Raw genomic sequence first — 13,574 nt, 5'->3', positions numbered from 1 at the left:
ATGAAATTTTAGTGTTTTGGGAATGATCTTTGGTATTGGCAAAGGACCATTTTTATGGAAAACGCGTTTTAGTGCCGAAGAAAATCCTTTTATGCTGACATAAGAGTATAAGACATTTAGTACTAGCACAAAGCAAATTTAGTGTTCACGGAAGGCCTTGTAATGCTGCTAAGGAAGGTTCTTTAGTGCTGTCTGATGGAAAATGCCCTTATCCCTCGTAATCTGAGACTTGCTGCTATTGACGAAAGTGATCTCGATGACTAATTTTTAACTACTGTATTGTATCACCTTACAATCTTAGAAGTTAAAAATAAATGCATCAACTTTTTAAATACAATCAGAATCAGTCAATCCCATGACCGAAATCAATTATGATGTTATTTATCGTTTTGATTGAATGTTCAAAATATACATGACTAGTTGGATAAAGGTGATTTTGATGGCTACCTTGTGATCATCATATCATCCTATACTCTTACAAATTGGAAGCCAAAGATACAAACATTCAAATACTATCAGAATTGGTCAATCATATGGTCGAAGAATAAATTATTATGTTTTGACACACCAAAGCCTAGCTACACACTTGAGTTTATGTTGGTGAACGTCTTGATCACAATAATCTCACATACACAACATTGATTATGCTCATCGATATACCCTTATAGAGATCTAAGGTGACACAAAATCTCACATAATGTACGTCAGCAGAATGAATATGTTCTTCAAAGCTAAGATCTTACATGTCCAAGCCAATGCTTTCGAGGACCAGGTTTTGAAGATTCACGAAAGGAACAGAAGCTTTTATGTTATAAGTCCAAGATCTTTATTAATTAGGTCGAGGGCGTCTCTCTTTCGTTCATCTCTTACCAACAAAAATCCTTCCAACAGCACTCTTGCTTCCTAGAGTGTTTCAAATCCCCCTTCCCCACTGATAAACTTTATCTTCTTTGTTTGAAACCTTTCTAACCTCACTAAATAATAGATTGAGTCTTAAATCACTTCTTTACCAAGTCTATAACTATACTTACCCTGCTCCTATCGTAAAAACGGCACGACTAGGCACATTAAATTTTTCTAACTCTTTTTTTTTTCATTTTTCATTTTTCTAACTTGAACCTTGAAAATATTCCGAGGAAAAATTTATTGTTGTCTTCCCAAGTATATCCAAACTTCATGAATGCATCTCCCAAACCAGAAGCCAAAGGAAAGGAACCGAATCGAAAGTTTTAGTTCATTTTTTTATAGCGGTCAAACTGTCTAATCATACTCATCCGAAATCCAATAAACACGACATTCCCCAACGAAAAATCCCTCTGCATAATTCAACCACCCTGATGTATCCCAAAAAATCCGTTTTTGAATAGTATATATGTACTTTTAAACTTATATCTTGCAAAACAAACAAACGCGTCACTAATATATCATCAACAAAAGAAAGTTTCACTTAACTAGCAAACAATTTTTGCTCTGTATTAAAAGTTATTGGTTAAAATTGTGAAGTACTATTTTGTAAAAGATCCCGAGTTTCTTTCACAAAATTTGATCTTTTCGAACTTGATTAACGTTGTTGTGATGAGCTTAGAAAAATCAAAGTCCTAAATTCGCCAAAGAGTTAAGGTTCAATAGAATTCAATTCACCAAAAAATGGTAATCCGTAACCAATCTCGCTCGAAAATTTTATTAAAAGAAAAATGTTAGGGTTCAAATTATAACATTTTAAAAGATGAGGGATATATCTGTAATAAACTTGAAAGTTATTGATACCAGTTAAACCCAAACTCCTAAAACCCTTTCCGTTTTTTTCTCGCGCCGCCTTCTGTCTCCGCCTCTCCATCAATTTGCTCAGGCAAGCTTTCTTCGAAGATTTAACTCTAAAGTTTTCCTTCTATTGAGCTGATCCTCGTGACACCGAAACCCTAATTTCAGCTTCCGCAACCTCAGAACCGGCCCTGTTCTAGAGCAAACCCTAATCATGGTTGTCAACGCGAAAGACTCGACGGTTCCAACGATGGAAGACTTGAAGGAGCTTCACAATCTCGTCACTCATCATATAGAGTCTTTCGATTACATGACACAGAAAGGACTCGATGTTATGTTCAATCGAATCAAACCCGTTTCTGTCTACGATCCAAACACCGAGAACGAATTGAGCAATATCCTTTTTTTGTTATATACTGTTTGTTTATACTAGTGTTCGTGCTTAATTTTTGTGTTGTGTCTGAATTCCTTGACAAGTATGATACTTTGGTTAGAAAATCCTGTAGTATTCGCTCCTCAGAAAGAGAGTTTTAGATCAACATCAAGGAAAGAGCCTTTGCTTCCCTTTGAGGTGAAGTTTGTATTTTTGGTTTTGAACATGTTTCTGAGTTATTAAAGGTTATATGTTTTGGTGGTGTTGATACCTTTTGTTTTGGCTTCTTGAATAACAGTGTAGGCAAGCGAAGATTTCCTACACAGGAACGTTTATGGCTGATGTTTGCTTTAAGTATAATGATGGAGTCGTTGTGAGAGATAGATTTGATTTTGGGCAATTTCCTATTATGCTCATGGTTGGTGATCTGTTTATTTCATTTTGCTCTTAAGTACACAATTTTCACTTCTTTACTTTACTTATGATTACTAGTCTTTATTTATGAGCTAACGGAAATTGATAACCGTACTTTATTGCAGTCAAAGCTTTGTAGCTTAAGGGGTGCTGATTGCCGGAAACTGTTAAAGTGTAAAGAGTCAACTTCTGAAATGGGAGGGTAAATGTTCTTCCACCTCTTATGCCTTAGGATACAGCCACTGCGAGGCTTGTGGTTAATATGTGATTTAGTATACGTGGATTTTCTTTTCTAAACTGTATTTCTGTAAAGCATGTCATCTATATTTATAGCAAAGGAAACTAGTGTGGGATTAGGAACATCCCTTTTGCCTATGCATTCATGTTGTTCTTGATATATCTTTCCTTCCATCAGTCAATCATGATAATAATTTTAGCTTTCCTTGAAATAGGTACTTTATTTTGAATGGGATCGAGAGAGTGTTCCGATGTGTTATTGCACCAAAGCGGAACCATGTAAGCTACCTCGGCTTTTAACTGACTAAGTTTATGAGTATAGTGTTTTGCTTATAAAGTTTATGGGTATAGTATATTCCCATGAAATTCCTTGTATCATATATCTCTCATAATTTAACTGACTAAGAATCTCTTATAATAGCCAACAAGTATGATTCGGAATTCATTCCGTGATCGTAAGGAAGGATACACTGAAAAGGCAGTTGTCACTAGGTACTTGAAGTTTATTTCTTCCTTATCTGTTGCATATAGTAATGCCAATCTTCACCTAAAGTAGCAATATATCTTAAAGAATTCTTCATGCGGTTCTCTTTTCTTAATTCTTAGGTGTGTTAGGGACGACCAGTCATCTGTCACTGTAAAACTGTATTATCTTCGCAATGGAAGTGCCAGAGTTGGATTTTGGTAAGTGTTAACTTGATGTGTGGAATGTGGATGACATTACCTATGATTTGAGATACAAGTTAACTTTATTTCTAATGGACACAGGATAGTGGGAAGGGAATATTTGCTTCCTGTCGGCCTTGTTCTCAAGGTATGGTCTTAGTGACTCCTTGAATCTGTCTTCTGTATCATGAGAACAGAAATTTATTTAAGGCGAAATGTTTTGAGAGAACAGAACTTTTCTGTTAGTCAATTTTTTTTTTTTTTTTTTTCAATTCTCATTCAATTCTCCATTTTTCCTATCTGTCCTCATATGTTCCTAGGCTCTCACGAACACCTGCGATGAGGAAATATACGAAAGCCTGAACTGTTGCTACAGTGAGCATTACGGAAGAGGCGATGGAGCTATTGGAACCCAACTTATTCGTGAGAGAGCCAAAATTATTCTAGATGAAGTTCGAGATTTGGGTCTTTTTACCCGTGAACAGTGCCGGAAGCACTTAGGTGATTACCTGTCTCAGTGTTTATGTACATGCTCTCAAAACTAAGAAGCTAAATTTTTACTTGTAAAACCAACAGGACAGCATTTTCAACCTGTTCTTGATGGGTTAGAAAAAGAAAGCCATCCTATGGTAAGTTTACTTGATCATTCTTAACCTCCTTATTTGGTTTCATTACTACAAGTGGTGATCACTAGTTGTGTTTGCAAAAAAATTTCTTTGCATTTTTTGTCAATTACATACTAGCAACCTTTCTGAATAAAAATAACTCACTTCTTCGAGATTTGCTTTGGGCTATTAGCTTCTTGAAAATTCTGATTGGTTCTGATTTTGTAAACAATTTCTATTTTCTACAACTGATGACAGTAAGTACTTTCTAATTAATTTTGTTCCTCTTCATTCTTATATATTTAGGTTGCTGAAGCTGTGCTCAGGGATTATTTATTTGTTCACCTTGACAATGATCACGACAAGTTCAATTTGCTCATGTAATGTTTTACTTTTGCCTCTTGATGACTATCACGTTGAGTTTTTTTAGGGTGATTGTGGTCAATATTTTTTTTGGCTACGCAGCTTCATAATTCAGAAGCTATATTCTCTGGTGGATCAGACTTCTTTACCTGACAATCCGGATTCTTTGCAAAATCAGGAAATTTTAGTCCCAGGTCACGTTATAACTATTTACCTCAAGGTATACCATTATTTTCCCATATGATAGAAACATATATGTCGAGGCTCATTATATAAGAGCATGTGATTTTGTCATTATCAATGTTTCTAAAAGTCTACGATTCTATTTTGCATAACCATGAATTGTTGTGTTTACTAGACAAAGGTTTTCCTTCATCAAAAGGAGTTAATTGACGTCACATGCATTGTTTATCTAGGAAAAACTTGAAGATTGGCTGCGGAAGTGCAAAAGTCTTCTTAAAGATGAGTTGCTTAACACGAGCTCGAAATTTTCCTTTGAAAGCCGTAAGTCCTTTTGATTTTGTTTTCACTGTTCAATGTTCTTATCTTCTGCATTCCTTAAAAGTTGAAACTATATGAAACTCATTTTTTTGTATATCCACATATATTTTCTGCATGATATTTGCTTGTTCTCTTCCACAAATATTTTGTGAAGTCAATATCATGTTCTCGGTGATGATCCCTTAATTGAATGCAGTTGCTGATGTCAAGAAGCTTATTAACAAAAATCCTCCCAGGAGTATCGGCACGTCAATTGAAACATTGTTGAAGACAGGAGCGTTGAAAACACAGTCTGGTTTGGATTTACAGCAGGTAAGCACTTGAGTTGGTCGCTTGCTTGGGAAGCTTTAATCTTATGTAGCTAAAATCCATTAAGTATGATGTAGTTTGATAGAACAGTACTGACATATTTTTTCAATTCTTTTATCAGAGAGCAGGTTACACTGTTCAGGCTGAGAGATTGAACTTTCTCCGTTTCCTTTCATTTTTCCGGGCGGTTCATCGAGGTGCTTCTTTTGCTGGGCTTCGTACAACAACTGTGAGGAAGCTGCTTCCTGAGTAGGTTCTTTCACATTTTATCTATCAAACACTAGATGTGATGATGCGGTCCCAAAATAGCAGTCTTCACATTTTTCCTGTTTTATTGTTATCTTGTAGATCTTGGGGTTTTCTTTGCCCTGTTCACACTCCTGATGGAACACCTTGTGGATTACTTAATCATATGACTTGTACTAGCCGTGAGTTTCTCTAGCTCTCATCTTCACACATAATTTTTTGGTATTCAGTACGACATCTTAAATTCAGCAACATTATTCTGTTAACTTGACATTTGGTTTGACCAAGTTGAAGTTTACATAGTTTATTTAAGCTCTAATCATGTTTTGTTAAGAGTGTGTTATATTTCTCAAGGTAAATTATTTTAGACTGGAGTTTAACTATATAGTTATATTAGATCATGTTTTCATTTCGTTTCTATATGTCCCCGAATGTCTAATAGTTTTTTTTTGTGGATGCAATTAATATGCATACATTTTTAGATCTGGTCGTTTTGTACCACAATAGGATTGTCACTTTTGTCATACCATAAAAGATGTCACTTTTTTTCAGTGATAACTCTGCTTATTGTGTTCTGATTGGTCATGGTGTTTTCAGGAATTACTTCTCAGTTCGATTCCAAAGGAAACATCAGAGATTTTCTGAAAATAAGAAAGTCAGTTGTTGAAGTTCTTACTGGGGCGGGTATGGTATCTTCATTGCCAAAGCTAGTACGAGCTGGACCACCAAAAGTCATTCATGTTCTTTTAGATGGTCAAGTTGTAGGCACGCTATCTTCTAACCTAGTCACGAAGGTTGTCTCTTATTTGCGGAGACTGAAAGTGGAGGCTCCTTCAGTGGTAAGGCATATTTACTTGTTAACATTTGTTGATGGCAAACTATTTTAGTAGAAGATTAATATATATGTGAATGCTTCTCTACAGATTCCTGAAGACCTCGAAGTGGGATATGTACCTATAAGCATGGGTGGATCTTACCCTGGATTGTATTTGGCATCATGTCCCGCAAGATTCATTAGGCCGGTTAAAAATATATCTATACCTTCTGAAAATATTGAACTGATTGGACCATTCGAGCAGGTAGCAAATCCTAAGAATATGATCTTCATATCCACCTTTCCTCGTATACAATCAAATTAAAAAATAAATTTCTACCAAACCAGGTTTTTATGGAAATAAGCTGTCCTGATGGAGGAAATGGAGGAAGGAATAACTCTTCCCCAGCAACTCATGAGGAAATTCATCCAACTGGGATGATAAGTGTGGTTGCTAATCTTACACCTTGGTCAGATCATAACCAAAGTCCGCGTAACATGTATCAGTGTCAGGTATTACTAGAAAATTTGATGCAAGTTTTATATGATTATGCTGCTGGAAGTTGTTAAAATTTTCCGTTATACAGATGGCGAAGCAAACCATGGCATACTCTACTCAAGCACTCCAATTTCGTGCCGACCAGAAGATTTACCACCTGCAGGTCAATTCTAATTTCCTATCTTACTCTTAGAAAGCTGAAAGTACATGGTACACTTTTCTGTTGATCTTTTTGTCTCTTTTGGTCCCATGTCTTGTTAATTCTCTTTGTATGTTACAGACTCCTCAATCCCCTGTGGTCCGTACAAAAACATACACCACTTACAGTATTGATGAGAATCCTACAGGGACTAATGCAATAGTTGCTGTCCTCGCACATACAGGGTAAGAAACTGCTTTTGCATACAAGAGCTTGTCAATGATAAGCTTTTTCCTTTCTCTTATCCCTTTTTTCCACCTACCTGTCTCACAGATTTGATATGGAAGACGCGATGATTTTGAACAAATCATCTGTGGAGCGGGGAATGTGCCATGGCCAAATATACCAGGTTTGAGTTCCCGTTTCTCATTTTTTGATTAAGAGTCCTGAAGATTAGCTGTATATGGTGCTTTAACATAACCCTGGTCATATTTCCCCTGCACTTGTTCCTTTATTAACCCCAGCGAATAGTCTTGTAGTTGCGGCGAGAGATCTAGTATCATCATACAAATCACCGAATTATTATTTTTTTTTTTTGAATTTCCTAACCCTTGTCCTTATATGATCGTCCAGACAGAAAATATTGATCTTTCAGATCAGAATAGCCGATATGATAGTGGTCATAAAAGTTTTAGGAGGAGTACTACTGACAAATCAGATCATTCTCGTATCGACGCTGATGGGTTACCATATGTTGGACAGGTAAATAACTGCTTTCTATCCTCTCTATTTACTGTAGGTTAAATATTTAATTTTCGTTTCCTTGTCAACTTCCATAGAAACTCACTAATTTGTTGGGTCTAACGCAGAAAATATATCCAGATGAGCCGTATTGTCGTATCTATGATGAGGTAACTGGCAAGCAAAGGCTCATGAAGGGAAAAGGTACCGACCCTGTCATAGTTGACTTTGTCTCTGTTGACATGAAAAGCAAGAAACATCCTCAAAAGGTGAGGTTTAACTCCAACTATCTCAGACAGATTCCAATTTGCTTAAAATCTAATTTTTTGAGTTTCTTGGCAGGCGAATATTCGATTTCGGCATGCTAGAAACCCCATAATCGGTGACAAGTTCAGCAGTAGACATGGGCAAAAGGGAGTTTGTTCGCAATTGTGGCCTGATATTGAAATGCCATTTAATGGAGTTACTGGAATGCGTCCAGATCTCATCATTAACCCGCATGCTTTCCCATCAAGAATGACAATTGCTATGCTTTTGGAATCTATTGCTGCTAAGGTATCCTTAGAAATTTTTCTGATTCTTAGGTTCCATTGACGCTGATGCTGTGCATTTTCTTTTTGCGTATCGTTTAACCAACTTCATATTTTTATTTTGCTGGTAAGTAAAGTATATGTAATGCTTATATCCTCGGCTTTTACAGGGAGGTAGTTTGCATGGAAAGTTTGTAGATGCAACGCCGTTTCGCGATGCAGTAAAAAAAACAAACGGAGAAAAGGAGAGCAAGTCCAGTTTGCTTGTTGATGATCTTGGTTCCATGTTAAAGGAAAAAGGATTCAACTACTATGGGACCGAGACATTGTATAGTGGGTCTTTAGGAGTAGAGCTGAAGTGTGAGATATTTATGGGGCCTGTTTACTACCAAAGACTGCGTCATATGGTCTCAGACAAATTCCAGGTTTTTCAACCCTTCCGGCTTCATCTCTTTTACCGTCCTGACATAAGGTCTCCAACTTGCACTTGTCTCATCTTCGTGCTACATTTGAATCATAATATTCTGGCTTGCAGGTTAGATCTACGGGTCAAGTGGATCAGCTAACTCATCAGCCAATAAAGGGAAGGAAACGAGGTGGAGGGATTCGATTTGGTGAAATGGAACGAGACTCACTGCTTGCTCATGGAGCTTCCTATCTATTACACGACAGGCTTCATACTTCTTCAGATCACCACATTGCAGATGTGTGTTCTCTATGTGGAAGCTTGCTCACATCTTCGGTTGTGAATGTTCAACAGAAGAAGCTGATTAAAGTTAATGGAAAGTTACCTCCTGGTAGAACTCCAAAGAAGGTAACTTGCCATTCTTGCGGGACAAGTAAAGGCATGGAAACAGTTGCAATGCCCTATGTATTCAGGTACTTAGCTGCAGAGTTGGCTTCAATGAATATTAAGATGACTCTTCAGCTAAGCGATAGAGGAGTAGCGGATGAAGAAAAATAATCAGATCTCACAATGTACTAGTGTGTAGAAGAATATATTATTTATCAGTTTTCGTTTTGCTTCGCTAGCAAGTATATTTTCTAGTGGAAAACGTTATCTATTTTTTGGTCTAAGTGAATTGTCTTAAACAAATGTGTATGATTTGTACGGATATAACCAATGGATTTTTGATTTTCCAATACCATTAACTTGCTTAGTGACATGTAAGTTGTGATAATAAACTCTGCTATTGAGTGATTCGAAGAACATAGATCTAATTCAATTTAGTAATTACGAAGTTTGAGAGAAAAACGAGTTATTTGATTAATGAAAAATTACACAAAGTCTTGCAAATTTTACATCTAAACAACCTCTCTTTCTCCTCTCACTCACACGAAGCAAAGACTGAAGCAAAATACAGATAAAAACTTGGCTCACTTTCCGGGAACAAAGTTGGTGGCGAAGGCCCATGCGTTGTTGGTAACTGGATCGGCCAAATGGTCAGCAAGGTTCTCTATCGGTCCCTTACCAGTGACAATGGCTTGAACGAAGAATCCAAACATAGAGAACATAGCCAATCTTCCGTTCTTGAGCTCCTTCACCTTCAACTCAGCGAAGGCCTCTGGGTCGGTAGCCAAACCCAATGGGTCGAAGCTACCACCGGGGTAAAGCAAGTCCTCGGCCTCTCCCAATGGCCCATTTCCTGCGACTCTGTAGCCTTCAACGGCTCCCATCAAGATAACTTGAGTGGCCCAAATCGCCAAGATGCTCTGAGCGTGGACCAAGCTAGGGTTTCCCAAGTAATCGAGCCCTCCATCGCTGAAGATCTGAGAGCCGGCCTTGAACCAAACGGCCTCTCCGAACTTGACTCCGTTCCTGGCCAAAAGCTCAGGGAAAACGCAGCCTAGGGCTCCGAGCATGGCCCACCTGCTGTGGATAACTTCTAGCTCACGGTTCCTTGCGAATGTCTCGGGGTCGGCTGAGAGTCCGGCGGTGTCCCATCCGTAGTCTCCGGGGAACTCTCCGGTAAGGTAGCTCGGTGGCTCGCCAGAGAATGGGCCCAAGTACTTGACACGGTCAGATCCGTACCATGGGCTGCCTGATGGGCCCTTAGGCTTGGCAGTGGTCTTCCTCATTGTCACACGGCCGCTTCCAAGGACTTCTGATGCCGCGGGGGAAAGCTTGACGGCCTTTCCGGCGAAGGCAGGGGAGGAGAGAGCCATTGTTGAGGCGGCCATTGAGGTTGAGTGTAGCACAAAGTAAAACGTTTAAGAGTTGTTGTTGTAAGCCAAGAAATGGGTGGTTTGGCATTGATGGGATTTTGGGTATATATAATATAAAAATCTAAATAATGTCTTATCTTGAAATATCAATCTCTGAGGTTTCTATTGGCTACTCACAAATATTTTTTGGGGTTTAGATTTTTCGTTTGCTTACGTGGTTAATAGCTAGCACTTTGCAGATTCGCAGTTGATTTGTGTTTTAGATATCTTGGTGCGTTTCAGGGATTGGTGAAACACCCACTCATGACGTGACACGTATAAGAATAGATCTCTCTATCCTTTTGAAATCCTGAGAGCATCAATGTAAAAACAAAACAAAAATTGGATAATTGTATAATATTTTTTTATTGAACCTTTTTCTTATAAAGTTTTTTTTTTAAATTTTATAAATAATAATAACACTTGGCTAGAAATAGAATATAATAACAAAGTAGATAAAACTATAAAATTACGTAGGGGAATGAATTAAACTTTACCTCAAAAACATGAAATTATTACCTCCTAAGCACCTTTATTGACCAAAATATTTATCACAAGAAGAAAACAATAATCAATGAAATGTATTTTTTTATTGGCAGCTTTATATAACAACATTAATGTATTATATCAGGAGACTCACGACGACAACATTGGAATCCACCAGATCATGGTGATGGACCTGATGGTCATGGTCATAAGACAGTTCCATAATCACGAGTCATGGTCATAGACTCATAGACACAAGTCGGCTTTTCCCTAACTCTGTACCAACGGCTTCAACAAAGGCCACAATTAATAAGCCAGTTCCAAATCCATCTGAACCGTAGATAGACCCAAAACCATATAATTGAACCAGATTATTCACCCAAACCCATTTCAACCGGAAATTTGATCCAGAAGTAATTAGGAATGTGCTTACCAAATGTGGAATAGATGGGAAAACTTCCCTAATAATGGATCAAAATTGTTTGGAGCGCATGCTGCGGTCGGTGTGAGGTACTGAATTGGCTGAGAGGAAGAGAACAGATGAACAATCATAGTGTATTAGTGTTAACAGCTTTTAGCTCAAAGTTTAGAGTGTGCTCTAAAGCGTATGTGTGAGGTTATTAAGTGATTAAGTGAAAGAAAAGTTGTGCTTCGTAGAAAAACTTAGTGGCCATGGTGGAATAAACAACTGTTCTAGGGCTGAGTAGAACCGTATAATTAGACATGTAATGATAGCTTAAAGCGTTTTCTATAAAAGTGATTGTGGAGTAGATTAATGTTGTTGAATTTGAAAAAAAGGGATAAATAAGTTTGATGAGTTAGTTCATAAAGTTGTTGAAGCTTACAACGTCAAAGATAACTCGAATCATGATAACTCTATATATATATATAAAGATAATGTAGCTACATGTTGATGTTCTCCAAAACGAATGATAGTGAACATGCCATATGATACTTCTTTCATGTTTTGAAAAATGGTCGATAAGTTTAAACAGTGTTTCTTTGCGTTTCTATAAAAAGTAAGACTTCAGAGTTTTATGATGATATAATATAATTCATGAGATTTCTTTGGTTATTGGATAAATTAAAGTGACAAGGGAAACAATTCTTCTGGTAGTGATGATGAACCTACTATTGACAATTTTGGTATTCTTGTGTGGGTAAATGCTAGCTTCTTATAATGTTACTTTATATTAATTTTTCGATCATCTCATCATAAATATCTATATTTTCAAAATGTTACTTTAAGTTTTAGCTATATGGTTGTAGCAAAAATCACAAATATCATTCTTGTCAGGAGCTAAATTCGCACAAATTTAAGTTTTCATGAAAAGAATCACGAGGGTGTTACCGTTAAAGTATTCAATGGCTCGCATAACTTGTGGTCACAAAATGATTTGGCTGCAATGAAAAAATCAAAACAAATGCTGGTGGACTAGAGACTGCCACGTAAGACTACTAAGCGTTAAAACCAAAATCTAAAAACCCAATGAATGAAGAGATAAAGATTACTTCACAGATAACAAACGTTACAATATCCCTATATAATCCAAACCTACCTAACCAGTTTTAATCACTCTCACTCACAAGTTAGTCACCAAAAAAAAAAAAACACAAAAAAGTTTCAATGGCCGCCTCAACAATGGCTCTCTCCTCCCCTGCCTTCGCCGGAAAGGCTGTGAACCTTTCCCCCGCGGCATCAGAAGTCCTTGGAAGCGGCCGTGTGACAATGAGGAAGACTGTTGCCAAGCCAAAGGGTCCATCAGGCAGCCCATGGTACGGATCTGACCGTGTCAAGTACTTGGGCCCATTCTCTGGCGAGCCACCGAGCTACCTTACCGGAGAGTTCCCCGGAGACTACGGATGGGACACCGCCGGACTCTCAGCCGACCCCGAGACATTCGCAAGGAACCGTGAGCTAGAAGTTATCCACAGCAGGTGGGCCATGCTCGGAGCCCTAGGCTGCGTTTTCCCTGAGCTTTTGGCCAGGAACGGAGTCAAGTTCGGAGAGGCCGTTTGGTTCAAGGCCGGTTCACAGATCTTCAGCGATGGAGGGCTCGATTACTTGGGAAACCCTAGCTTAGTCCACGCTCAGAGCATCTTGGCGATTTGGGCCACTCAAGTTATCTTGATGGGAGCCGTTGAAGGCTACAGAGTCGCAGGAAATGGGCCATTGGGAGAGGCCGAGGACTTGCTTTACCCCGGTGGTAGCTTCGACCCATTGGGTTTGGCTACCGACCCAGAGGCCTTCGCTGAGTTGAAGGTGAAGGAGCTCAAGAACGGAAGATTGGCTATGTTCTCTATGTTTGGATTCTTCGTTCAAGCCATTGTCACTGGTAAGGGACCGATAGAGAACCTTGCTGACCATTTGGCCGATCCAGTTACCAACAACGCATGGGCCTTCGCCACCAACTTTGTTCCCGGAAAGTGAGCCAAGTTTTATCAGTTTGTAATTTGCTTTTTTCAATCTTTTGAATTCGAGTGAGAGACAGGAGGAGAAAGAGCAGGTTTGTGTTTGTGATGGATGGTTTGAGACTTTCAATGTAAATTTGCAAGACTTTGTATGATTTGTCATTAATCAAATAACTCATTTTTTCTCTCATACTTGTCTCGTTTAAACTAAAAATGAATTGGATTTATGTTCTTGGGTTCACTGAATGAAGAGGCTATTTCTACAATTGAGCA

At 38.2% G+C, this 13,574-nt stretch overlaps 3 protein-coding genes across 4 annotated transcripts; 2 read left to right on the top strand and 1 right to left on the bottom strand.

Moving 5' to 3' along the window:
- Nucleotides 1–1,578: 1,578 nt before the first annotated feature.
- Nucleotides 1,579–9,346, top strand: LOC9326901 (DNA-directed RNA polymerase I subunit 2). 2 transcript variants are annotated; one of them, XM_021013041.1, is made up of 28 exons: nt 1,579–1,849; nt 1,930–2,156; nt 2,247–2,332; nt 2,433–2,552; nt 2,674–2,750; nt 3,001–3,064; nt 3,207–3,277; nt 3,392–3,469; nt 3,554–3,599; nt 3,772–3,952; nt 4,028–4,080; nt 4,363–4,436; nt 4,522–4,639; nt 4,836–4,923; nt 5,117–5,232; nt 5,351–5,478; nt 5,578–5,657; nt 6,073–6,314; nt 6,399–6,554; nt 6,638–6,802; nt 6,877–6,951; nt 7,069–7,172; nt 7,261–7,336; nt 7,561–7,689; nt 7,797–7,937; nt 8,011–8,223; nt 8,369–8,623; nt 8,734–9,346. In XM_021013041.1, exons 2-28 carry the CDS (start codon nt 1,976–1,978, stop codon nt 9,160–9,162), a joined length of 3,546 nt encoding a protein of 1,181 aa, XP_020868700.1. In that variant the 5' UTR covers nt 1,579–1,849; nt 1,930–1,975; the 3' UTR covers nt 9,163–9,346. The 2 variants fall into 2 exon arrangements, with proteins under 2 accessions (XP_020868700.1, XP_020868699.1); XM_021013040.1 differs by having other exon boundaries at nt 1,579–2,156.
- Nucleotides 9,347–9,440: 94 nt separating this feature from the next.
- LOC9329650 (chlorophyll a-b binding protein 1, chloroplastic) lies at nt 9,441–10,575 on the bottom strand. The gene has a single exon (XM_002890792.2). It carries the CDS (start codon nt 10,377–10,379, stop codon nt 9,576–9,578), a length of 804 nt encoding a protein of 267 aa, XP_002890838.2. The 5' UTR covers nt 10,380–10,575; the 3' UTR covers nt 9,441–9,575.
- Nucleotides 10,576–12,271: 1,696 nt separating this feature from the next.
- On the top strand, nt 12,272–13,491 carry LOC9326900 (chlorophyll a-b binding protein 2, chloroplastic). Its single transcript, XM_002893542.2, has one exon. It carries the CDS (start codon nt 12,517–12,519, stop codon nt 13,318–13,320), a length of 804 nt encoding a protein of 267 aa, XP_002893588.2. The 5' UTR covers nt 12,272–12,516; the 3' UTR covers nt 13,321–13,491.
- Nucleotides 13,492–13,574: the final 83 nt, after the last annotated feature.

This window comes from Arabidopsis lyrata, assembly GCF_000004255.2.
Source record: "Arabidopsis lyrata subsp. lyrata unplaced genomic scaffold ARALYscaffold_1, whole genome shotgun sequence".
Taxonomy (NCBI): domain Eukaryota; kingdom Viridiplantae; phylum Streptophyta; class Magnoliopsida; order Brassicales; family Brassicaceae; genus Arabidopsis; species Arabidopsis lyrata.
The sequence above is the reverse complement of the archived record's forward strand: the minus strand, read 5'-3'. Positions and strand labels throughout refer to the sequence as shown.